The 27,505-nt window shown below is 38.0% G+C and overlaps 1 protein-coding gene across 13 annotated transcripts in view; it reads left to right on the forward strand.

Moving 5' to 3' along the window:
* The window catches only part of NAV2 (neuron navigator 2), a 372,994-nt gene that overhangs the window by 331,973 nt on the left and 13,516 nt on the right, over positions 1 to 27,505 (forward strand). For 9 of the 13 annotated variants that reach the window (XM_030560145.1, XM_030560147.1, XM_030560148.1 and 6 more), the window contains 14 exons: positions 10,315 to 10,398; positions 11,260 to 11,371; positions 12,082 to 12,227; positions 14,339 to 14,347; positions 14,738 to 14,910; positions 18,264 to 18,417; positions 19,751 to 19,910; positions 20,398 to 20,498; positions 21,905 to 22,000; positions 22,399 to 22,567; positions 24,836 to 25,071; positions 26,091 to 26,245; positions 26,751 to 26,822; positions 26,996 to 27,192. In XM_030560145.1, coding sequence (XP_030416005.1) covers positions 10,315 to 10,398; positions 11,260 to 11,371; positions 12,082 to 12,227; positions 14,339 to 14,347; positions 14,738 to 14,910; positions 18,264 to 18,417; positions 19,751 to 19,910; positions 20,398 to 20,498; positions 21,905 to 22,000; positions 22,399 to 22,567; positions 24,836 to 25,071; positions 26,091 to 26,245; positions 26,751 to 26,822; positions 26,996 to 27,192 — 1,864 coding nt within the window. The remainder of the gene's footprint in view (positions 1 to 10,314; positions 10,399 to 11,259; positions 11,372 to 12,081; positions 12,228 to 14,338; positions 14,348 to 14,737; positions 14,911 to 18,263; positions 18,418 to 19,750; positions 19,911 to 20,397; positions 20,499 to 21,904; positions 22,001 to 22,398; positions 22,568 to 24,835; positions 25,072 to 26,090; positions 26,246 to 26,750; positions 26,823 to 26,995; positions 27,193 to 27,505) is intronic. The other 4 variants (XM_030560146.1, XM_030560154.1, XM_030560155.1 and 1 more) reach the window with 1 other exon arrangement.

Below are 27,505 nucleotides of genomic sequence, written 5' to 3' on the forward strand. Positions count from 1 at the left end.
CAGTACCAGTGGGCTGTGCCTGTGTAGGATAAGGCAGGGGCACCTCCCAACTACAGTACTGGAGTAGTGCACACTACTCCCCCCCCAGCGTAGTATTAAATTGCTTGTTTAAAAATTGTTTAAAACTTATACCTTTATGAAATTACTTGTTTAAAATTATTTAAAATGTATATAATGCCTTTTGTCTGGCAAAAAAAAAATTCCCAGGAACCTAACCCTCCCCCCCTTCACATTAATTCTTATGGGGAAATTGGATTCGCTTAACATTATTTCGCTTAAAGTCACATTTTTCAGGAACATAACTACGACGTTAAGTGAGGAGTTACCATGTATGCATTTTGGGTCATTCTGAAAACAAAAAGCCGTCTATCCTAGTGTTCAAGTGATTATTTAAAAAAAAAACATTAAATACAGTTATACTGATTTAGCTGTTCCTTTTGTCTATGTACAGCATGCAAGTACATAGGTTTGGTTAATGCTGAAAGAGATTCTTTGAAGACTCAGTTCTCTTCATAAAAGTGGGTCTTACATTCACATATAGGTGTCAAAGGGGTCATAAGAGACAGATGAGAATTACCGCGGGTGCCCATGAGAAATGTGGAAACCTGATTTTTCCCATAGCATACAAACCATTCAACACTGTGGGTTGATGGCAAGGGTAGGCAAAGCTAACACACAGAAGGGGCCCTGAGAACCAGTTTATGGCATGGTCTAAGAAGCATAATGCATCTAATTCAAATCAGTGTGTGCTGTGTTTTCACTTGTTTGCTTTGAGGAATATACCCTAGCATGAAATAACTACCGTTGCGTGTTGTTTGGAACAAAGGATTGAAAACCGAGGATACATTGGGGTTTTAGTCCCCATGGAGTCAACACTGTGTAATCACAGGTGGCTGAAATCCTGGTTAAAAAAACACAGAAGCTAACTGGAGAAATAAGTGATTCCAATGTAAATAAGACAAAAATGAATAGTGACCATTTAAAAACCATTTCATATTTGTATTCTAGGATTATGGGACTGGGTAGATGTGATAACTCAGAGTTACCAAAGAGGAAATCATGGCCATTAGCTCTTGAATGAGTGGTAATAGCAAATACACCAACATGAAGAATGAGTTTGACCTAAGTAATACCATCCTTCACAAAGTGGAAATCAGAACTAGAGCTAATGTATATCAGTGTGTTGGCCATGCATACTTGAAAACATAGAAAAGGGAAGCCAACTGAATTGTTAACATATAAGTTAAGGAAAGAAAATTAAGGCTACATTTAGTACTTTGCCACGTTCCAAGAGCAAAGAACAAAACAAACCCCAAAATGAAAGTTGTTAACTTTGCCCTGCAGATGAAAATACCTGACTACATCAAATGATTTAATTCAAACCACCTCATTTGTATCTAATATCTTTTTAAACTCATCTTAATGTGCAGTGTCTACAGAAAAGTGGGCTTTGCTTTCTTAAATGTAGGCCAAGTCTTTTACAGAGTTTTCTTAAGTTTTTTTTTTTGCTGACAAACTATTCTTGAATTATTCCAGTTTCTGCTCCTTACAACAAATTACGCAACTGTTCATGTAAATTAGGCTCCATTTTGCACTCGGGGGGCTGCTCTGCCTACTGATTTGGAAGAGTAACCACTTCAGACTGTAGAGAAGAAATGTTCTCTCTCAGGCAGCAATTACTTCCCTTCTTTGTCTGTATTAAGAAGCCATTCAGCATCCCTGCCGTTATTCCTCCTTCAAGGAGGAGGAACTGCTCTTTCCAGAAACTTCTAGTCTCAAAATATTTCTGTCTGGTACTTATGGTGCCATTGTCTGAACAGATTGTCCTCCATGTTGACACTCCATTTGCTTTTTGTAAAATTAGCCACATTTACTACTTTCTTTTTTCCATTTCATTTTTTCCAGAGTGAATTTAGCGCTGCTGTAATGTGTTAAGGCACTGACAGCCCTGAGTACTGAAGTCCCTTATTTATCCACAAAACAAGTGGAGCTGGATCACTGGCAGTACAGCCTTCCCCAGACTGTCCTGCCAATGTGCCCCGACCTGAACCTGGGGTGGATCACCTTTCTGCAAAAGGTTACTCTATTTCCTGCGGCCACTTTGCTGAGACTGCCATCATGGGTTGTGGTGACAATTTTGTGGAAAGGGCTTGTTTTCACTGAAAAGTGAACCAAGGCCCACCAACCTATTTCCTATAGCCCACTGATAGGGTTACCACTTCTGGTTGGACATATTCCTGGAGGTTTAATCACATGACATAATCTTTAATTAAAGATTAACATTTAATTCCTGGAGATTCCCGGACAATCCTGGAGAGTTGGCAACCCTATTCACTGAACAATTACTAGATAGTAATTTTCCATTTCCATTACATGCATCTGAGGAAGTGGGTATTCACCCACGAAAGCTCATGCTTCAAAACGTCTGTTAGTCTATAAGGTGCCACAGGATTCTTTGCTGCAATTACTAGATAGTAACAACTTGTGGTCACTTTAAATGGCTTCAAAAGGGCAACTGAAAATTGAAAGGCTCTGTATCCGTTTACTTATCCCTTGATCCATGCAGTCCCATTCACCATATTTTTTTCACTTTCTCAAAGATTGTAAATGATATTCCTCATTGTTACTGAACATGGCATTCCCCCACACCCCCAAAAGAAATTATTCATTCAATGTTTTTAAAATAAACATTTTGGTTTTCCAACACATAAAGTGGGTATTTAACTTGTTTTATTTTCAGCCATTTTTCTCACAGTCTCAGCCCTGTTTATTTTCATAGGGTGTGAGGGGCATGACAACCACATATATCCTTATGTTATTGTACTATTCATGTTTGTTTTCATTGTGAGTGTGAGAACAGTTATTTGGGATAAGTCAGCTATGTGCTGATAAAGTACAAGTCTGGAATGGCTACATGAAAGGTTTTACCATTCTGTATATACATAGAAGAGAGAATGACCCTTTCTCTAGTGGACAGATTTAAAATATATATATACAATTTTTACTTGCTCAGTGTATGTAATTATTTTTGATCTGAGAATAAAATATCATTAGTTTATTTTGATTATCATCAATTTTCGTGGCAAAGGGTAGGCAAGTATGTATTCAATATTATGTATATTAAGGGTTTGTCTACACAGGGATATATTCAGGATTAACTTTTTGTGTGACCACACTTATTCTGGAATAAGAGTACCTTATTCCAAATTAGCTTAATCTAAGTAAATTAAGATAATTTGGAATAAAGCACTCTTATTCAAGAGCAAGAATGTCCACATATGGAATATATAAATTAATCCACTTTAAATTCACATCTTATTCTGGCATGGCACTGGGAAAATGATTTTTCTGTCGCATCAAGTTAATTCTTACTATTCCAATCTCTCTCTTCTGGTCAGAGATTCTGTGTATTAAATGTGATTATTTTTTCTTTGCAGATTGTGAGAATATTTAGTGTCTTATAGTTCATGTATGCTGTTGCTAATGCTCACTGATATTTTGGTGTTTTTTTTTTTAAGAAAAGGATCAGAGGAAGGCTCAAATCAGAATTTTGTGGCCATTCAGATACAGGTCTAAAATTCCAGACTTCATTACTCTGGCCCCTGTCATTATAATGACCTGAATAAAAAAATTAGATCTGACCACCACCAATGTTCAGAAAAGTTTGAATCAGAAACTCAGAAAATAACATGTAATATAGAAGTAGGGTAGGGTAGAATATGGCAAGAAAGGAGAGATTTAAAAAGAAAATGTCAGGTTATTAAGGGAAGTGGGTCCTGAAAAATGAACAATGAGCAAAGTGTTAAGATTTTGAGGATTATGCTTTCCTTGGGCTAAACAGTGCAATTTATTTAAAAAAAAAAAAAAAAAAAAAGCCTCCCACACAGTTCAAAGTTAGAATTAAAACTGATTTAAGATGGAAACTCCATCCTGTGAGACCTAACTCCTGCAATTTATAATGAGGTGGATTATATACCATTGTGAAGACTCCTGGGTAATAGAGTATAACAGAAATATTTCTCTTCATTTAGCTTCAAGCAATGAGACTGGACAAGTATCTCTCAGAGAATAGGTCTTCGGTGGTTACAGCTGCCAATTCCAGACATCATCTGGACAAAGAGAGGAAAACTCTCCTTTCATAATAAACTGGGGTAGATAGGAAGTGAATGTTGAATTTGCAAGTTGCAGATATATGGCTGATAACCTTCATGCCTTCCCTCATTTAAGGCAGCTGTAGACTTACTGTTAGCACTTTTCTCCTCCCCACCCCTGCAACCCCTATAGTTTAGACTTGTACAACTTCAGAAAATACGTGTTCGTCTCAATACAGCATATAGTATTGTATTATAATATGTAGCAGTCAACATTATAATATGTTGCAGAGTACTAACGACAAATATTATTATGTATGACGCTAGAGCAGCAGGATTTCCTTTGCTGTTAGAGGCGGGTTGGTAATCACACTGATCACCAGTCATTTAAAATATCCTAGATAATTATTTCCTGTGTTGATAGTGCACTGAGTATTCTGCCTATATACATTGTAACAGCACTTGCATTTATGAGTCTATAAAAGTGTCATCTAGACAACTGCAGAAACTCTACAGAAATACAGAACTTCCAGTTGCCCACATGTTGGTATCTGTTCAGTCCTCTTCATACTGGCTTATCTCTACCCTCAAGCCCTATATTCTCAGTATAGAACCTTGGGGAGATTCACATATTTGCATTGCAGCCATTTAAGTTCAGGGACCACAGCACTTCTCTTATCTCAAGGCAAACTGAGCTCCAATGTTTTGTTTTCTTGGTTGGATGTGCAAGAAAGTGAGAATATTACAGAATTATTATTTAATTGAACAGCAACCATTCCAAGTCAATTTGGCAAATTTACAGCAACTTTAAACATTAGTGGCAAAATGATTTTAGCTACATGAATACCTCTAACAGAAAGTTGAGGAAAACAGTTCAAAGTTCATTCCTTATTTGTACAGTGGAGGATTTTGCATTTCTACTTGCTTGCTTTTAGAAGCTGAAAATACGCATTTCGAAGTGATAGTTGATGTCAGTAGTAATGAAGGGGAAAAACAGTTGAACTTCATGTGGACCCATGTGTGAAGACCTGAAAGTGAGAAAATTTGATGGATGTTGCATCATTTTCTATTAGTATCAGTTATTTTATTTTCAAGCCTGAACTATATTTTTAATATAATGTTGCATTCCATGGAAATAGGAAAACATGAAGAAAAACTAGTCTGAACATTTGGAATTCCTGGAATGATATTTAATCAATAGCTCTTCTGGTCCTCCTTTTGATGGCATCTCCATCAACCTTAAACTTTTCTGAAGAACTCTAGCGGAATGCAAAATGTGAGCTCTGAAATTCTCTAGTAAATTGGCTACTCTTTCACACTGGCCCGGCCTCAGCCATTATCCTTCTATGCAAAAAAGACATGTTGGACCTAAACTGACTTTCAATATTCTTCCTAGTCAGCAGTAGGAAAAGATTCTCAGCCTCTGTTACCAAAATCAAGCTGCAGGCTAATGAGGTTCAATCTTGTTTTCTTAAGACACTTATATTATGAATACTGCAGATGAATTATTGACTATCCTATCTAAGGAAAGGGTAATTATCCAACTCAAGTTTAATATTTGTTACTAAGCATTTCTGTGAGTTGGTTAATTAGTTACTTAGCAGTGTATTGTTTTTTATTTAACTTTGTAGATTTTCTAGTAAAATTTTAATAGAGATCTAAAATTTTAAGCTCTGTACAGCTCTGATTTTAATATTCTACGTAGCTAGAATGAAGGCTTGATGAGAAATAGAAAAATCCTGGTAATGGACTTTTGCTATAGACTATTTGTTTGTAAAATTCCACAGTGCCCTGTTATTTTGCTGAGAGTCTACAAGCCTATCTGGGGTAAGTGTTTTTTTAAACCCCTACATTGTTAGTTTATAAATAGATTAATAAATAATTCATTTGACAAAAGCTCTCTCGCTCGCTCGCTCTCTGGTGAGTATTTCTTTTAAGGTGAGATTAGCACATCAATATGTGATAGCACTTTTGTAGCTTGACTTAAAAGCAGCTGTGAGAAATGCATTTGGAATTTAGTTTTGTCCTAGAAATTGAAACTCTAATTACATTTTAACAATTTTTGAAGATAATGGCTGGTCAAGCAGAAACCAGCAGCAACTATATGTGCAGTCACTAGCTTTTGCCAGCAAACTCAGTCATTGCCTTCCCCCTTCAAAAGCATATACTTGTCACAATTGTATCTATGCACTTAATACTTATGAGAAACATGCCATAGAATCAAAGAAATGTAGGCCTGTAAGGGACCTTGTCAGGTCATCTACCCTGTGCAGAGGCAGGATCATGTGTACCTAATGCATCACTGACAGGTCTTTGTCTAGCCTGTTTTTAAAATCCTCCATTGATGAGGATTCCACTACCTTCCTTGGAAGCCTATTCCAGTATTTAACTAGTTTTAGAGTTAGAAAGTTTTTCCTAATACCTAATGTAAATCTCTCTTGCTGCAGTTTAAGCTTATTATTTCACCATTACTCTTAATAACAGCATTTAACATATTTGAAGATTATCAGGTTCCCCCTGAGCCGCCTTCTCTCAGGACTAAAAATATCCAATTTTTTTTAACCCTTCCCCCATGTCATGTTTTCTCAATCTTATTTTTGTTGCCCTCCTTTGGACACATACCAGTTTGTCAACATCTTTCTTAAAGTGTAGGGCCCAAAACTGGAAACAGTACTCTAACTGAGGTCTCACCAGAGCTGAGTAGCATGGAATGATTACCTCCCAATGGGACGTTCCCAGCTATAATTTGGATTAATGGACAGCTGTGTCCCCCCAATTCTCCAGCCTGGGGTGCCTTTTACACTGCTTTGCTGGGAGAGCAACCGCTGCTGGCCTTCTCTCTCTCTCAATCTCTCACAACCTCTGACACACACACACACATCCTCCAGCATGTAAATGACTCCTAGCTGAGTTATATGAGTGCTCTTAGCTAACCACTCTTGAATAATATTGCAGTGTGACACCAGCAAATTCCAAGTCCCAGACTTTTCTCTAGAAACGTGTTTCTTGTACTGCGCAGTACCTTCCTGGACAATATGAGCTTATATAAGGTCTGTCACTTCATTAATAGAAAATGATATACACAAACCTTGTTATCTCAAATGAAGCTTCCTAAACACGTCAATCCCAACACACTGGCATAGATAAAACAAAAAACAAGTTTAACTACTACAGAAAGATAGATTTTAAGTGATTACAAGCAATGAGGCATAAAAATCAGAATTGGTTACAAAGAAATAACTAATATCTAACCTATCAAGCTAAGTGAATTCAAAGCAAAAAGGTTTCTCTCAGCATATGTTTATAGTAGTCTGGCTGGATTCTTCCTCTGTCAAGACCCCTCCTCCAGTTCAATCATGCGTTCATTCCCTTTCAAATGTTGTTGATGATGTGAGTAGAGATAAGGGGAGGGAGGTGTATGCTCATATGTATATCTTTTTCCTCCACTTGGAGAATCATCTCAAGCAGGGGTTCAGGCAACAGCCTGTCTGTTTACAAGGGAACCCCCAGCTGTTCCATTGCCAAGACACAAATTTCTTGCTCACACCTTTCTTCCTACCAAAGAATGATCGCTTAATCAGATGATAGTCTGATTGTGGTGAGACCTGTCTGAGACATCAGTTTATATATAATATATATAATATAATAATATGTAACGATTATAATTATATGATAGTCCATAGGATTGTGTTGAGACCTGGCTGAGACATCAGTTTGTCTTTTGTCTCTGGGGAACTGGTTTGAAGTTGTTTCCCCAGACTTGGAACATGTCTTATACAGTAGAATTTTATAACTCTATCTACAATGTTGCCACACGTATTTGACCAGGGCAATAATGTTCAGCAGATTTGAGTTTTCAAATGATACCTCGCAATGCATACTTCATACAAAATCTATTATAGTTTTGTAAAAAGGATGAATAAAAGGGTAGATTGTCACACCCGTGTATTGCATATGACCCTCCTGTTAATAGACCTCAGAGTGGTATTTGTCCTGTTTGCAACTGCATTACATTCCACAGTAACCCTCAGATCCTTTTCTGCAGTACTCCGCTTAGCCAATTATTCCCCATTTTGTAGTTGTGCATTTGATTTTTCCTTCCTAAGTGTGATACTTTGAACTTGTCTTTATTGAATTTCATCTCATTTATTTCAGACCAATTCTCCAATTTTTCACGGTCATTTTGAATTCTAATCCTGTGCTCCAAAGTGCTAGCAACCGCTCCCATCTTGCTGTCATCTTCACATTTTATATGCAGACTCTCCACTGCATTATCCAAGTCACTAATGAAAATATTGAGTTGTACCAGACCCAGGACAGATACCTGCAGGACCCTACTAGATATATCCTCTCAATTTGATAGTAAACCATTGATAACCACTCTTTGAATATGGTTTGTCAACCAGTTCTGCACCTACTTTATAGTAATTTAATCTAAACCACCTTTCCCTAGTTTGCTTACAAGAATATCATGTGTCAAAAGCCATACTAAAATCAAGTTATATCATGTTTGCAAACTTGCTATATGTGAAACCTGCACATTTTGGTCATATTTTAAAATCCTGAAACTGAAGTATTTAAAATGTTTTGTGCAGTATTTTTGAATCATTCTACTGGCTGATTTCCCAGTTGATTTTTAATGGCAATTCAATAAAGGGAAGATACTACTGTTTCTGATTTTACCTGACACAGAATTAATACATATAGTTTGGGATGTTTCATAGAGACAACAATGGTGTGTACACCTTCAGAGAATTATCATATGCCCTTTAGAGTTCCAACACTGCAGTTATGTACAGTTTTTATATAGCCACTTCTTTATTATTTAATTCTACTATTTAAATAATAGGGGGTCCTCCTGTCATTGACAGAGCCCTGGAGAGTCTTTCCCCCTGCACATGTGTTCACACCCCTCCTATGCCTCCTATTTTAATCTTTCACTCTCCCTTTTCCACCCATAAACAAAAATAATTAATCATATCATGGCCACCATGGAGCCTTTATGTCTTTTTGCAAAAGAATTCATGAATAAAGCAAGATGTTGTCATCTAATGGGATAGTGGGGGTCAAAGTTTCTGGGTTCTCTTCTCCACTCTGTCCCAAACTTGCTTTGTGGCTTGGAACAACCCATTTAACCTCTCTGTGCCTCAGTTTCCTCATATGAGAAATGGCTGTAGTAATACTTAACTACCTGAGATGAGGCTTACTGTTTGTAAAATGCTTTCAGTCTCTTCGGTAAGAGGTGCTTTGGAAGTACAAAGGTACTGAAAACTTAGTCTATATAGAGATTGTGGTGGTAGCAATCTGCTTTTGTATTGTTCCTTAATATCCAAAGGACAAAATTTAGTCCCTGAAATGTTCTTTACAAAAAAATTAAATGATGTTGTCTCACATTTCCAACAGTGGGTCAAATAGTTCCTTCCAGCTGAACAAAGCAGCAGAATAAAAGTTTCCTGGTTAGAATGAAATCCAAGCAGCTTTAAACTACTGTGAAAAATACATAAAATGGACTGGACCTATTATGAGACTGTGTTTTTCAAAGGCATTTTATTCCCAGTTACTCTAGAACAGTTCTCACTCTGTTATCCTCTATATGCAGAATTGTATTTTCTTTTCAGAATAAATAAAAGCTCCAGTCCAGAACAGATTGCAATTATTTGTTGATATATCTGTACATTTGTGACATTCCTGTTCCATCCACTGATCTCATAGTGAAAAATTGATGTAGAATATTAATCAGGGAGGACTGTAAAGAATATCTCTACTATATGCAGAATGTCTTTAGGAAACCCAAGTATTGCCATGCCAGATCGGACTAATGATCCTTCTAGTTTAGTATCCTGTCTCCAGCAATGACCATTATCAACTGCTCCAGAGGAAGAAACACTGCAGTTGGCAATTGTGGGATAATCTGCACCCTAGGAAGGGTTCCTGCTAACCTCCAGTAATCAGAGGTTGGTTTATGCCCCAAAGCTCGAGGATTTTCAAAATTGTTACCTTCTGGCACATATAAGTCACTGCTAGAAGTTTTGTTTTTAAATGTTTTTGCCAAGAGTTGTTCCTATTTTGCCAAGCCTACTCTAACCTCTCTACTTCTCTATGTCGTATCTAGTTAGCAAACACTGGAAGATGCCATATAACATTTCTTAAATACTTAAATAAGCACACACTTTTATTTGGTGGAGAGAACAGTATTCATTCTACATTGTCATTTAATTTTCAGGCTCACCTTGTGGCAGCGTTTGAGCAGAGCCTTGGAAACATGACTATCAGACTACAGAGTTTGACTATGACAGCAGAACAAAAGGCAAGTTTGAGAAACATTTGTTCAATATGTGTATGTGTAGATGCACACACCCCAATGAGGAGGAGGACCAAGTGATTTTTAAAAAATTAATTCACAGTAGCAGTGTTTTTATCAAATCTGTCGTACAAATTTGGTAAGTTGCCCTGTTCTGTTCGTTCCCATGGAAGCAGCTGGAACTGGCCATTGTCCAAAGACAGGATACTGGGCTAGATGGACATTGGTCTAACCCAGTGTGGCCATTCTTATGGTCTTATGAAAGAGAATAATCCTTTCATTTGTATTTTAAAATAAAAATGTGCATGTGGCTGGTGGGACACAGCACAAGAATGGAAACCTGGATCTTTCCTAAGTTCTATTTCCATCTCTGACACTGTGGCTTCCTTTGTAGCCTTGGGCAAATCACATAATCTTTCTGCCTCGGTTTCCACACCTGTAAAATTGCTTACTTACCTCATGGGATGTTGTGAGGACTAATTAGATAATGACTGTAAGTTGCTTGGAACAAAACAAGCGCTAATTATTGCTTTTTATTACAGTTTGTCTTCTTCCCAACACATACATGCATATATCCAGTAAAAACACTGTTAAAAATTATTGTGCTTTGTACAAACACCAATTTTTAGTGCTACTTTAATGTACAATAATTTTCTCCACATTGTGGAATGACAATAACTGAACCCCTGGAAAGTAATGCTTTCAAGGTCCAGTCAGTCATACAGTATACACCAAGGCTTAGCACATTTCTTATGCACCCCAGACCATTCACCAAGCACCTAAACCAAGATTGAAAGGAGGCTGCCTGGGAATACTTACATAGAATCTAAATGTATAGACATCTCATTGGTTTCTTTTTCATTTCAGGATTCAGAACTGAATGAGTTAAGGAGAACAATTGAACTCCTGAAAAAGCAGAATGCTGCTGCCCAAGCTGCCATTAATGGAGTAATTAACACACCTGAGCTCACCTGCAAAGGTAAAGAGGCAAACTCTACTTTTAACAGCAGTGTGGCACTCCTGAGACATTAGTCCTCTTGGTAATATCTGATGCAATTTACCTTGCCAGAGACTGGCTTTGTATAGATCAACTGTATTTGCTCCTGCTTTGATGTAACATGGAGATGTATACATTTGTATCTCAGTAGAGCCCTATGATTTTTCATTGGTCCCTTCTGTTTAAATAAACTGTTATCAGACCCTCCTGTGCTGTCTAATAAACAGTTTAACAAAACTTTGCTATCTGCAGTTGCTATATTGCTAAAATTCACTGTAAGTATTTCATAATTCTCATCTCTGCACAGCAGCACAATAAAGGAACAGAATCCCCCTTCTGAGAGTTGCAGATACTGTGAAATCTCTAAGTAATTACCTGATTCTTTTTTTAATATTTGTTTTAATTTCCAGTGCAAAACAAGGGCCTGATCCTGCAAAGTCTCTCTCACATTACTTGTCTCACTGACTTAAATTGAGACTATTTGCATGAGGAAAGCTTTGCGCAGGCTCATATGTGAAATATTAATTGCACCACGAGAAACAAGAAATATTGCTGTGAACTATGCAATGCATCATTTTGTGCAAGTAATTCTAAATGCTCTTAATTCCCAAAACATTTTTGTCAAGATGAGTGACTAGTGGAGATATTGAAATGTCTCCAGTAAATTTGACTATGTTGCTGTTAATATTCAGGTACTGGGACTGCTCAGCCTGCTGACCTGCGAATCAGAAGGCAACACTCTTCAGATAGTGTCTCTAGTATTAACAGTGCTACTAGTCACTCCAGTGTGGGAAGCAACATAGAGAGTGATTCAAAGAAAAAGAAGAGAAAGAACTGGGTGAGTATACTTCAGGAGATTGCATGAAATTAATATAAAATTGTCGTATGAACATCCAGGTTGAAATTCACCCATGTTTATCAGGTCAGCACGAGGAATATGCACCACTTACCTCATCTCTAAGCCCTATTTTGAAGACATAAGTGAATCTTAAGTGATGCCTATGCTCGTGCTGGCCCTCGGCATGGAAAAGAATTTTACCCTCACTAGCCAAAAAGCCAGTCTTAAAACCTGTAGTTGTAGTATCTCTCAAAGACTAATCCTGGCTAAGAGACATACATAATCTAGTCTAATAGTATAAAACATTAGAGAAAACTCCAAGTACATATATTAAATTAAACAAATTCACAGTGAAGGAAGATTAAGCCTCTTAGCTCATATTACTTTCCTCTTCTGAATGCGTTCATTCCATTTTAACTTGGGCTGTGTTCTGAATGCTACCATGAAATTTTTAAATCAAATGAATCAGTTTTTGAAGTTCTCTTGTGATAGAAGTTTCTTCCAAAAGGTTTCAGAATAATCATATTACACTTTCCACTTCTCTTTCTTTGCTCATCATGTGTCCTATACAAGGTACCATGCACTGGAGGAAAGGTACACAGTATTAAACTCCATTTTTAATTAAACCCTTGCTGCTGTAGTAACATTAGCTTTGTTTTTGTTTGGACTAAAATACTTAGTTCTTGTAATGTAGTCAATACAGCAGTCCACACCTTCCTTCCCACTCAGCGTAAATGTTCCTGGATCTTTAGCACACTGAAATTATAAATATGCTGCTACAAAATGTTATAGTTTGCTCTTGTGAACATTTATTCTGAAATTATCAGTGATCCTGTTATGGTTATGTATGAAACTCCCTTTGTACCATGAGACTGCAACATTTTACTTGAACAGAATCTCATTTTAAAGTATCTTTTCTATCCCAATGGTTTCACTTCCATATTTTAATCATAACACTTTCTCTCCCCTCCCCGCATTGTCCAAAACCTTGGTTTCAATGAAAACAGTGGCTTCTCCAAATCCTCACAGGGTGTCTTGTGTGTTACTTGATGGGGCACTCTGCTGGCAAGGTTGACTTTATTTTCTCTCCTGCTTGTAAACAGTTAATGAGTCTTTGCCACATCCGCTATATGATCAGTAATCCCTCAGTCATGATCAATATCTCATCATATCTTTTCAGTCCTACTCTATTAGTTATTTTATGTTTCCGTGGTCTAGAAGATTTCATCCTAGCACCAGGCTACATATCTCATTTGTCATTCAACTACTCTTAGTGTGGGTTAGGAGACATTTATTTATTGTGAAAAAGATGAATATATAGGGTCTTAGTGAAGTTGGGGTAAACAGAGGAATAGTATCTTGATTTCATCAAAGGAGCACATTATAGCAGAATGAAGAATGGATATAAAATTAATTCTTTCTTTATAAACTGGACATAAGTTGCACCCAGTGACTGTAGAATGCTTATTTCACAAATATTTGTGAGGTCTTGTCTAAACTCAGAATGTCTAATTACATAGTGAAACATTACCTTCAGGCTAAAATAAAGGTACTTCAGAGACATGTTGCCACTGTAAACTTATTGCAATTTAAAAAGATCTTATTCACCTATAAAACATGTGAGTTATACTTTTGTAATGAACTGAGATCTCAGGGACCCACCAGTTTAGCCATAATCATACAAAACAACTGAAAAATCAAGTAAGTCAGATTCCCATTCAAAGGATTTACTAGTTGCGGATAGGTAGAGATGCTGAATATTTTAATCTGATGAAATATTTATCCCATGAAGGAAGACACAATGTACCGGTGCCTCAGCAACTCAGTTAAGAGATTACTAGCCAAGTTGAAAATAAGATTTAGGCAGTATTGAGATTCAGATCTGCGTGCCATCCCCCATGTGATGTGAAATGACCATGTGTTTGAAGGTCCCATTTTTAGAGAATATAGCTCCATGTACTCTGATTTCTGTTTAAAATTATTTCTGGTGTGTTTGTTGTTTATCGGTCATGTTTGTCTGAGATCCAGAGCTTTCCCCGTCACTGGCTTTCTCTGTTAAAACTTGTCTTTTTTCCTTCCCCCTTCCCTTTTGCTTGCTCTTCCTCTGGCAGGTCAATGAGGTAAGGAAGACCTACTTTAAACTATAAAATACAAAGCTAACCCATCCATTTACATGACTAACCCCATCAGCATCAGTAACCTTGTCTGAGCGGTGTTGCTTTATAACTGCAAGTTGCAATAACATTGTTACAAAGTTTCTTGTGCTGAATGGAATTCAGTATTTGTTGTAAGGGAGACACTCTAAAAACAGGAGATATCAACAGCTGGCCCTTTCAAGAGCTTATTCTAGATTCCTCTATTAATCTTATAAAATGGCTAAAGTTAATATGAAGTATTTGTTACCATTTTGTTGGAAAGATTTGCATGCTAGAGTTTTTACTTTGTGACTTAATTTATTGCTTAGATGCATTCTTTATGATGTCTCTACTGTTATGATTTTGTTGTTTCAGTTACGCAGCTCCTTCAAGCAAGCATTTGGTAAAAAGAAATCCCCCAAGTCAGCATCTTCTCATTCAGATATTGAGGAGATGACTGATTCGTCATTACCTTCATCACCAAAGCTGCCACACAATGGCTCAACTGTTTCTACCCCATTGCTCAGAGCTTCTCATTCCAATTCTCTGTAAGTGTCATTTTTATTTTTTAAAATCTCTTAAAATAAGTGGTTTGGAAATGCAACAGTAGGAAATGTACTGTAAGGAGCAGACAGAGAAATAGGACTGGATGAACTAATGGAATGAGGAGTGCCATGTATTATTTAGTGATATTACTCCAAGATGAGATTGGAGCCCCATTTTGCCATACATATACACACATACATTCACACAGTTCTGGGTGAGATTCTGAACTCAGTGTTTTCCCACTGACTTCAATGAAGCCAGGATTTCACCTAATATCTGCCCTGAAGATTTCACAATCTAAGTAGATACGGTAAACCAAAGGCGGAAGAAATGAAGTTGTAGTAGTAGTAGTATCCCTATTTTACAGCAGGAATACAGAGAGATTAGATGACTTGCCAGGGGAGTCACAGGAAGTCTGTGGCAGAGCTGGGAATATATATCCTGAGTTCCAATCCAGCATCTTAACCATAATACTCTATGAAGCTAAAAGACATCAACTCTCTTCTATAGAGTAATTCAGTATTTTCACCATGTAAGGGAAGTAATTGCAACCAAAGTGATCTTGGACTGCAGAACTAATTGAAACTTCTCGTGCTATCAGCTGTTCCAACACAGGTTGGCATCTGGGATTTCATATTTTCTGTTAAGTAAAGACAACATACATTGCTATAAGCTTCAGATAAGAGTTTAATTTCAAAGTGGTTGAACTATTTCAAGTAACGATAAGAATTGTTTCAAACATTTACGCAAAAAGCCCAATTCTCCACTCTGTCATTTGACTCGCTACAGAACCTTGGGCAAACCACATAATCTCTCTATGCTTCAGTTTAACAATTTGTAAAATGAGGTTAATGGTGCCTCCTTCAGAGAGGTGTTTTGAGGATAAATTAATGTGTATAAAGTGCTGAGAGGACCTTGTAAAGCTGTTTTATAAGTAACTTCTTCACTTTGATTTGGATCAGTAGAAATAGAGATGCCAAGTAGCTGAAATCAGGAAGCATTGAAAATATTGTAAGCGATCCAGTCTCATTATACTTCCAGATTTATTTCAGATCAAATATATTTGAATAGTATCCAAACTTGAAGTTTCCCATCATTTGTTTCCATGTAAGGAGGTATGATTCAAGAGAAAAATGGCAATAAAATGTTGCTAGCATGAAATAATCCCCCACTGCATTTAAAGGTCACAGTTCTTCTGCCTCTTAACTGCATCATCATCACTTTCAAGCAACCTCAGCCCATAATACTAAGGAATAGTCAAAGTTTAAAGCCTGCTTTTAATGTTGAAATTCATCATTTCTTTTTTGATTATATCTGTCATCAATTAAAATACGCTGTGAGTATGGCTAGTCTTGACAAGTATCTGGAGAACCAATGGGCTAGAGATGAATTGAGAAAAGGTCAAATACTTCATCTGTGGGGAGGGCATCAGTATGAGTGAGGTGCACATGTTTTGATTTATTTGTTTTCTGATGGGAGGGAAAACTTTGCTCATTACTTAGAAATTTAGGCAGAGACATTTTAAACTGAAACCTCCCTGAAAGCTTACAGGCCTGGTGCTGATCCTCCTGTATACAAACTCATGCACCTGAACATCAGCTTCAATCTGCTTTATCGCTTTGCATTGAGTAAAAGGCTCTGGCAGAGTGAACGAGAAGGGCTAGCAGAGTGAAGAGGCAGCATGGCAATCTTCCAGAAAATGTATGTGCAGAAAGGCTGTTCACCCAGAGTCTCGGCATTTTTGTTGTTCTCCCCCATCAAAATAAACTTTTACGCAGGAGTGGTTTAAAGTGAGCAGGAATTTATCATGTCTGAATAGGTGCAGGGTTCCAAAGCCCTCCAGAATCATTCAGGGAAGCCCAGCTGTGCACACCTGTTAAGCTTTAAATCTTTCTATAAACTCATCAATCTCCAAGTGACTGCTGCTACTCTCTGTACTTCCTTAATTTATTTGGATTTTTTGCATTTAAAAGATTCTGACTACTTTGAAAGAAATACTAGTGTTGTCCAGTGATCGGTAATGGCCAGAATTTAGTTTCATGTGCTAATCTTATTACCCTCAGAGCATAATCCCTGTGCTGGTAGAGACAGTTTCTGATGCTTCGGAGTCATATGTTCATAGAGTCATAGATTCCAAGACCAGAAGGGACTATTAGACCATCTAGTCTGACCTCCTGTAGAACACAGGCCTTAGAACTTCCCCAAAATAATTCCTAGCACATCTCTTTTAAAAATCTTGATTTTAAAATTGTCGGTGATGCAGAATCCACCATGACACTTGGTAAATTGTTCCAGTGGTTAATTACTTTCACTGCTAAAAATGTATGCCATATTTCCAGTCTGAATTTGTCTAGCTTCCACTTCCAGCCACTGGGTTGTTTATACCTTTCTCTGCTAGACCAAAGGGTCCATTATTAAATATTTGTTTCCTGTATAGATACTTATAAACTGTAATCAAGTCATCCCCCTTAACCTCTTTGTTAAGCTAAATAGATTGAGCTTTTTGAGTCTACGACTATAAGACATGTTTTCTAATCCTTGAATCATTCTTGTGAACCCTCTCCAGTTTATCAACATAAAGGTGAATGGAATCTGGGCTGGATGAGCCCATGGCTGGTGTGATCATGGGAAGGGAGGGAATTTAATCCTCCTGGTACCTCCAATGGAGAATGACTCAGGACAACAGGTTCACTCCAAAAAAGGGGAGGCAGGGGCCACATTTAAAATATATGGGGAATGCCTCCAAATCTGAGCAGATTTTTTCAAATCAGTACTTGGTAATTACATGAGAAATGGTGAGATCTGAAATTGATATCAGTGTTCAGTGATTAAAAAGAAAAGGGTACGAATGTGAGATCCATTGTCACAAATTAGAGGAAAGTGGAAAAGGTTGAGGGATTTTATAGCCATAGTTGATACACTCAAATTTTACCTCTTTATATGTATTTTATATCCGTAAATGATAATTAGAGAGAAAATTGGCAGAATTTGCAAGGATTTTGTATCAATCAATATTCAAGAATTGGAAGAAAAGGTGTTTTAATGTTAATATCAGATAATTAGAAGAGAAAATCTCGGGGTAACAGATCAGACATAGATAACTAGAGTGACAATGGGGCAAAAATTTATATCAGTATTTTAGAACTGAGGAGAAAGTGGGGCAAAAACTTCTATGTAGAACGTTATCTATATCATCATTGGTGCTGTAAGCAGCAACTGATTTTTCTCCATCAAGCACATCTTGCTGAATCCGGGGAAATTGTTTTTGCTTTATTAATTAAATACCCTGAAACAGCATTTGAAAGTAATACTCCCAAGCTCTCTGGTTAACTGACTCTTTTACAACCTTTCCCAGTATTTCTGAATGTACTGACAGTGAAGCTGAAACAGTCATGCAGTTACGCAACGAGCTAAGAGACAAAGAGATGAAACTGACTGATATTCGTCTGGAGGCCCTTAGCTCTGCCCACCAGCTAGACCAACTTCGGGAGGCTATGAACAGGATGCAGGTAGGAATGTAAAAAAACTAAAAAAATTAAAATTTGCTTTTATCTGTTAAGGACTGAGCAGTCCACCATGCTACTGTAAAATCAAGGTCCGCTGACGCCTCATGGCCATTGAAGATCCCATGGCTCTTCTTACCAATGTAGACATGGTAACCCACGCCTCTGGCATTGTGCTTTCAATCTTACAAGCTACTTGTTTAAAGAAATCACTTCATCCAGCACCAGTGGTCATTTAGCCAGTTGCCATGCTCTACCCAGAGGTGACTGCATGTCAGTAGGGGTGGGGAAGCGATTTGTAGTGTGCCATGGGAAACTTTTATCAGAATGTAAAGGATTTTCATTGGACGAACTTGCAAAAGCCTTACACTTAACGGCATTTTTCTTTCTGTCTGAATGTAAAACGATAATGTTTGAATGCTGCATCCAATCAATTCAAACATTTCAGGGAATAATCTAGGCATCAGTGGCCAGAATGCTGTTGATTTGGGGGAACAGTGAAAATTCAAAAGGAGGAGATGAGGGACAGTATTTCTAAGTTGAGTGTGAGGCCTTTGCAAGCTCGGCCAACTAGGGTGGTAGGGCTAGGGAGAAATGGTCGGTACAAGGGGAAATGGGAAAATGTACACAGACCCTGACATGGTGAGGAGGATGTGGGACCCTTGGAAATGGAGGGAGGACCCCTAGAACTGGGGGCACACAGCCCCTGGTGTAGGGGAGATTGGGGCACCCTGAAATCGGAGATAGAAAATGGGAGACCCACAGAATCCCTGGTCTGGGGGAGACTGCGGAATCCTGGTATGGTAGAGGGGTGAATGCACACAAAGCCCCCAGCATGTGGGACAATGGCAATAGAGTGAAAGGGGATACAAGGACCTCTGGCAGGAAGGGATGATTGAAGAACCATGGTATAGGTGGAAGGGGGAATTGGGACACACATTGAGCCTCTGCCTTGAAAAGAGAGAATGGGGAACCCAGGAGTGAGAGGAGGGGAAATGGAGAGGCGCACACAACCTCTGGCAGGGAGAGAGATTTCAGAGAATCCCAGAAATATAGAGGGATGGGAGGATGGCACACAAGGAGCTTGTGGATGGAATGGAGGAACACAAGGAGCCCCTGGTGTGTGCATACACTTGGCCTACAGTCACTACAAAGTCTGTGCCCCTTAGACTTCTTAGTATGCAGGTTTTTCAAAGGGATTTTGAAAAGTGCATCTTATTAAACATCTGGGGTTTATTCTTTAGATACTTTAGTTAGTTTCTTGAAATGTATACTTGCAGCCACTCATAAATGAATTGAGGTAGCATGTACGTCTTTTCTACTGACTTTTCTTTTCAAGAGTGAGATTGAGAAGTTAAAAGCAGAAAATGACCGGTTGAAGTCTGAAAACCATGGCAGCTGTAGCAGGGCTCAGTCTCAGGTTTCCATTTCATCCTCGCCAAGACAGTCCATGGGTCTCTCGCAGCACAGCCTGAACCTCACAGAGTCTACCAGCCTTGGTGAGCATACTGTGAAAGGCAAAGGGCAAGTTTTATCCTGTAGTTGGAATGTTCTCTTCGGTTAACCATGAGAAACAAAAGAATAAGATTTGTTAATGGCTGTGGTGTGGATACGTATCAGCCACTGGGATAAACCCTTCTATTAGAATGTTGTCATACTTCTGTTACACCCTAAAACCTAGCTTTCCAATTATGACCTCAGCTATACAGAATCATGTTCAGAGCCATTTAATTGTGTACATTTGCTCACATTATATTTTGTAGGAAGGAAAATATGAGGTAACTGATGGTAATTTTCTGTGACTTTCCCTTTTTGAGAATTGTAAGCAGATTTGGGAGGGATGTCACTAACAATATTCTCACGTTATGCCTCTATGCACGTGAGGTCTAAGCTGTGTTCTGTCACAGTGTAACAAAATTATTGATGTAATGCTCTTCATTGCTATCATTGTAAAACTAAGAGACTGTTGATGTTTGCCATTTACAGACATGCTATTAGATGACCCTGGTGATGGCTGTGCCCGGAAAGAAGGAGGCAGGCATGTTAAAATACTTGTTAACTTTCAGGATGAAATTAAATGGAAGGAGGTGAGTTGTGTTCTATATTAGGCCTCTACACCCTCTCCTCAGCTTTGAAACATAACTGGGTTGGGGCTTGATCCTGAACTCCTGACTTTACTGCTTGGAATCTGTTTTGCATTTTTTTTGGCAAATATTTTAAAATTCTCTTAGCAGTTCTCCAGTTCTCATACTAATTTAGCATTCAAATCATTCTGTTAAGATAGGCAGTAAGAAGAGTGTCCTGCCTCACAGCAAAACTAATGTATCCAGTCTGAGGAGACCCAAAGTTTGTCATTCCAATTGTCTACATTTAAATCAGGGTCACATTTTGAAACTATTCCAGGCTTAAACACCTGTATCCCCTGACCTCCAAAAACACCTGGTTAATTTTAAACTGATTAAACAACAAACACATTTTAAGTATTGTGCATTGCAGTCCTTTTAATAAACTTGTAGTGCATGTGTAAATCTGCTAAATTGCATTTACAGTGCACCAGTCAAACCAAATCTTTGAGTAGCTGTTCCTTAATAAACACCTATTTGAGGAATAGTTTGTGTCACTCACGCATGCATGTATTATATAGGGTGACATAAGATAAATCAAATAATTGGAGATGCAGCTGAGTCAACAGATCTGCTTTCCATTAAATGCCAAATGTACTTGAATAAATTCTATGGGGAAATTAATTCACCAAGGATGCACCCATGCATAAGCAAATTAAGTATAAAAATGATTTGTTTAATTCTATTTTACTAGACCTGTGTTCATGCTCAGAAAAATAATTAAATAGAAATGGTATCTTATTACACTGATGTGTCTTGGAGTCATATCTGTTGTCTTTAATGACGACAACTATTGTTTCTTCTGTTAGCAGTGCAGATCCCATACAGTTTTTGCAAAATAAGTTGATTTCTATTCTCCCTTAGACAATCATGGACAAAATTGTCAGCTAAATTCTCTTAGTATAATCTTTATTGCCAACAGATACAAAGAATCTAACTTGATTTTCAGATCCCCGGTGGAGTTTTCAGAAAAGGGAAGGGGAAAACTTTTTTCACTTGTAAATTGAGCATATTTGATCTGAAAGTTGTTGAGAAAATAAATATGGTACCACAATCTCATCTGCTGATTATAATGGCTATAATTTTCTTCTTGCTAAGCTCTACTTCCTGATATTTAAAACTTCTGATGGACTGACTTTTAAGTGCTCTCTATATTAATAACCATTATTTTAATTGTGCATTTAACATTGCACAGATTATTCAGTAGACTAGGGAGGATTTTGGTATGGTTTTCAAAATTTACCATATGTTATAAAGTACAGACCAATTGTGGTAGAGAGAAACCAGGATTTTAAACAAATCATTTACTTTGGACAGTCTCACATCATTAGCTTTCTTTTCATTTTAATTAATACATTTGTATGCATTAGGATTCCAGGCCCCGCCTCTTCCTTATTGGCTGCATTGGAGTCAGTGGCAAGACAAAATGGGATGTACTGGATGGGGTTGTTAGACGTTTATTTAAGGTAAACAGTGACAATTTACTGTGTATTTGAATCTTCCCATTCAGTAATAAATGTTATCATAGTTAACCGTACATCTAACTACTTGGAGTTGGATGACTTGGATTTGCATATTGGTCTGAATGCAAGCTTGGCTCCAGGGAGCACTGAATTCTAATCTTGGCTCAGACAGAGGTGCTGTGTGACTTGGGGCAATTCAGTTAACCTCTTTCTACCTCAACTTCCTTGTTTGTAAAGTAGAGATAACAGTTACCATCCTACTTCAGAGGGATTAATTAGATAATGTTTGTATAGCACTTTGCAAATGCAAAGCACTAGCTAAGTGGTGGTGGTGTGTGTTGTTGTTGTGACATACAACCATCAGGGCAAGTAGATTTTAGAAGTTTTTTTTTTCACCCCAGGAATATATCATTCATGTGGATCCAGTGAGTCAGCTGGGATTGAATTCAGACAGTGTTTTGGGATACAACATTGGGGAAATCAAACGTACAAATAGTGCCGAGACACCTGAACTGCTGCCCTGTGGCTATCTGGTTGGTGAAAACAACACCATCTCAGTTACTATCAAAGGTAATTATACTTGATCCATCCATTGTAGTTCTCAGTAATTATATCTGATAATGCCCATCGTTTTAGGAAGCTCAGAGAATCAGAGAAGTTTCATTACATTTCTTTTTCCCTGTCTCTCGCTTTAAGCCACCTGTACCTTACTTCTTCAGTGACATTCGTTAATTTAAGCATTAGATTCTGAACAGTTTTAGGACATTGGGCCTGTACCCAAATTCAGTATCACTATATCTGCTTAGTCCTGTAATAGTAGTAATAACAATTGCACTTGCAGCAGATTTCATCCTGGATTCGGAATGCACCTTGGGCCAGACTCTGATACCCTTACTCTTATTGGTTAGCACCTTTCTCCACCAGGGCCCATCAACTTCAGTGAAGTTGGGTCACAGGTAGAACCAAGAAAAGATCCCAGGATTCATCGTTTGAACTCTGTTGCATTTGTTCTTTCCTTCCTTCCTTCTTTCTTTAATAGGCTGGGGGGAGGGAGGGAGGAAATCTTCTATATTTCTTTTGGCGACTCATTCTGTCCCCTCCCTCTCTTCAGATCTGTGCCATAATCAACTTCCTTCCAGCTGAGCTGAACTGTATGGGAGTCCCTTTATTGGCTGACAGTGCTGCTGATTTAATCAACCAGAGGTGCTGTTAAGCAACTGAAAATGTTCTCTTCCTATTGCATAAAGGACTGATCAGGCTTGCTGTCATGAAAAAGAGGGACCCAGGAATGAAATCAATTTCTCTTTCATGACCCTACACAGCAACAGTACCATTAACTTACCACCACAGCCTCACCTGTGTAATTTAGTGCTGGTGTGCACTAAAACTTCTGAATTCGCTTGAAGATAGTACTGTTTGAAACAGTATTTTGTTAAAGTGCACCACAAGAGTCTACATGGGCCAATGAATATGCAACACATTAGTGAACTTTAGAAATCACATGCCTGTGAAGCATATCATCCCACAGAGTAGACAAGCCCTTAGTGTTAATATTAGCTGTAAAGTAGGAAAAACATAATCACAAAAATACTGAAACAGTTCAGTTTATTCAGGTTTATCCAAGAACCAAGACATTCTTCTAAAAGCCCCACAGTACAATTTGAATGAAAATGTTGCTTGAAAACCTGTCATACTAAATAAGCTATATATTCAGCTTGTAATAGCTTTGCTTGTTCTTTGTAGACTCATTTATGATATACTTATTTTTATTTTAAAAATTCTATTTTAATCAATTTGTGGGAAGCCAGTAATTCATTTATACCTTCCAGATATAGAGCTATGCATACAAATGTTTGATCTTGTAAGTAATCAGTCAGGTGCTAACAATTCTCTCAGCCGCTGATGTGCTAACATTCCCTTTCCTTCAGTTTATTTTTAAGCTTTATGTGCTTGCCCTGAGCCAGTTCTGCCTAAAGTGACTGCTGACATTGCACAAATGCTCCTCTATGGAAATTTTTATGCCTGAAGCTGTTTCTATCATAATACATAGAAGGAGTTTAATTTCAAATGGTTCGGATATTTGGTGAAGGCAGGGGGATTTGATGATAGATAGGTTTGTTTTGCGTAGCAAAAATAAATGGCTAAATTCTGGGTAAATGTATCTCTTTCCATGACTGTACTTGACAATGAAATGGCCTGTGAATAGATTTGTCTACAATAGAACTGGAAGCCAGGCTTTTTACCCAGCAGTTCTTGATAGACAAAATAAACTTTCACTGCTCCGTGGTGGGGGAAATCCAAAGAATGGAGATGGCTCATGGGCATATAGTTGAACCAGAAATTATACATATGACCATTTGTCCAGGGCAGTACTTAAGCAGCGTAGGCTGTGTTGGCTAGTCTGGGAGCTGGAGAGCCAGGATTGGTCCCAGTAAAGACAGTTCGCATTCAGTATAACTAACTGATTCGTGACTCTTCTCTACCACGAGAAATGCTGTAGTGTAGAAAGGAGTCTTCATCTGGAGTAGGGAAGGTCTGCTTATGACTGGTGTGGGTGGAGTCTGCAACTTCTGAGTGAAGCTTTTGGGTTGTTTCCTGGTATAACTGGCCACAGGGTCACACACACAATCAGATTTTCTATTTTAGATCAGTGCTTTCTTTTACCTTTTAGCTCTAATTTAGTCTAAACTTGGTAGTTGAAATACATACATTTTTCTCAATGGGAACTGATATTTTTGCTACTGAGAGAAAAGTTTAAAACCCCTTTAAAAAAAAAAAACTTTTAGCAACTTTAGCAAGGTATGGATCCCCTGAATGATGATGATTTTCTAAATGCAGGTATCTGTGAGAACAGTTTGGACTGTCTGGTGTTTGAGTCACTGATTCCAAAGCCTATACTTCAGCGATATGTCTCTCTCTTAATGGAACATAGACGGATTATCTTGTCTGGGCCAAGTGGCACTGGTAAAACGTACCTAGCAAATCGTCTTTCTGAATTTATGGTACTTAGAGAGGGCAGAGAGCTGGCTGATGGAGTTATTGCAACCTTCAACGTGGATCATAAGTCCAGTAAGGTGAGGAAATGGAAAGTATCTTTATAGAAACACTGCTACTATGTTCCAGAAATGAGGGATTCAGCTGTTAAACTTTAAGTAGATATCAGTAAGCTACTGTGATGTAAAACCTTTGAGAGAGCTATTATGTGCCTTGAAAAAAAAAAAAGGTAACAGTATAATGCCCTTCTATATTGTATTAACATAAAACCTAGAGTGGCTATGTGCCTACAGATAATAGCAGCAGCATTTTTCTATGTATACCTCTGGTAAGGTTTGTAGGTAAGAAAACAAAGCTGTCCTGCCAAGCTATGTATGTGATGGCCTCAGGTGGAGTAGAGAGTCCTTTGGAGCAAAGTGCTGGGAAGTGTGGTCACTAGCAACTGATATAATCCTGTTTAATGCACACTTTAGAGAAGATGAGAGCAGCCTCACCCAAATGTTCAGCAGTGGCACTGAACTCATCCTTCTTTCATGCCATCATCCAAGCCATCTAACTTCTGCCTTCGCAAATGAGCATCGTGGCCGGGCTCGTTCTCTGTGCTGTAGTTAGTAACAGAATGGCAAGAACGTGATCAAACATGGAAAGCATGGGCAGCTGAGGTGCACTGCTCCTTCTGCAACTTTCTTGCCTGCTTACCCAGTATACGGAGATATGAGTAAGTTCTTAAAACATCTTAGTGATCTGTGTAGCATGGCCAAAACAGTGTAGTGCAAGGTGCTTTAGCAAGAAGGCAGACCATGCCCCCTGGCAATCCCCAAATAGGCTTCCCAAACAGGACTCCTGGTACATCTTTGAGTCTGTAACACCCGAAAGTATTCGGATTAAAACAAAAGTTAAAAGTAGAAGTCATATGATTACTCCACTTAGAACAATCTGACCTCTTGTGACTAAAGCAAAGCAGGCTATGTTATATTCTTTATCAGGAGCATTTCTAGAACTGAATCCAACAGTCAACTAGCAAATCGTTTTTCTCTGTTAACTGGGTTTCCAAGGAATAATATGAAAACCAGCTTCCTCTTCTACATATACATTGCAGGAACTGCGTCAATACTTGTCCAACCTGGCTGACCAATGTAATAGCGAAAATAATGCTGTGGATATGCCTCTTGTCATCATTCTGGACAATTTGCATCATGTTAGCTCCCTAGGAGAGATCTTCAATGGGCTTCTGAACTGCAAGTACCATAAATGGTAATGGGATATTAGACCCACACTTCAAACCCTAAAACTTCTACAGAGCCAGACGTATACCCCGATCAATAAAATAAATTCTAGACAACATGTATCAGATTATTTTTAATACTATGATCTGAGACAGCTAGAACTGATTCTGTACGCAGAGTCTAGTTGCATAGAACTGTTAAAAATGTATATATGTGTGTATATATATGTAATAAAAATGTAGTCAAGTATTTGAGTAAATTGTATTCATCACACACAATAGCCCATAATATTAAGAACCCAGTTTCATTGACGGCCTCTATTTTGAGGTGTTAGTTTTGCACCCACAATTCATTGCAGGCACAAAAATGTTATACCTGCAGATAAAATGCACTAGTACACTAGGGGCTGGAGTAAACCTAGCTGAATATTAAGGTTGTAAAGGTCTTAATTTGAAAGTTACTTATTAAATGTGTTTGAATTATTGCCTAGAAATGAGTTTACAGATATTGATTTATTCAATGTTTTCTCGTAGTCCGTACATTATTGGCACAATGAACCAGGCCACATCCTCAACACCTAACCTTCAACTACACCACAATTTCAGGTACTGTATGTAAGTTGCCAGATTACCTGACGGTTATGGTTCTACTGCTTAGTTGAGAATATAAAGAGAATATCAGCTAGATAGGATGAACAAAACCCACTCAGGACCTACCCTGTCATTTCGCTACTCTCTAGAATAACAGTTAAATCTCTGACACTTCTCTTCTGCTTTAGATGGGTGCTATGTGCTAACCACACTGAGCCAGTCAAGGGCTTTCTTGGTCGTTTCCTGAGACGAAAACTAATTGAAACAGAAATCAGTGGTAGGATGAGAAATGCAGAACTGGTTAAAATCATTGACTGGATTCCCAAGGTCTGGCAGCATCTCAACAAGTTCTTGGAGGCTCACAGTTCCTCTGATGTTACTATCGGTGAGAATTGAAAATTTGCATTCTAGCACTAAAGCATTCTCTGGCATTCCTGAGAGGATAGTTTCCTCATACTCCACTGGAATTAAAGAGCCACTGGGGGGTGGAAATGATTTATAAAAGCCACATTTTTGGACTGACCATGCTATCAAGCAAAACTGTACCAGGGGTTTATAATAAATAGATTGTAGACATAAAGGAGTTTTTAAAATTCTATTTGTGAACTCTGTAATTGATTCCTTCTTGAATGCAATGCAGTATTGAGGTAATTCAGGGACTTTCAAATTATCTCAAAAAGAGTAGATGCTGACATTTG

The sequence above is a fragment of the Gopherus evgoodei genome, chromosome 4 (genome assembly GCF_007399415.2).
Source record: "Gopherus evgoodei ecotype Sinaloan lineage chromosome 4, rGopEvg1_v1.p, whole genome shotgun sequence".
Taxonomy (NCBI): Eukaryota; Metazoa; Chordata; order Testudines; family Testudinidae; genus Gopherus; species Gopherus evgoodei.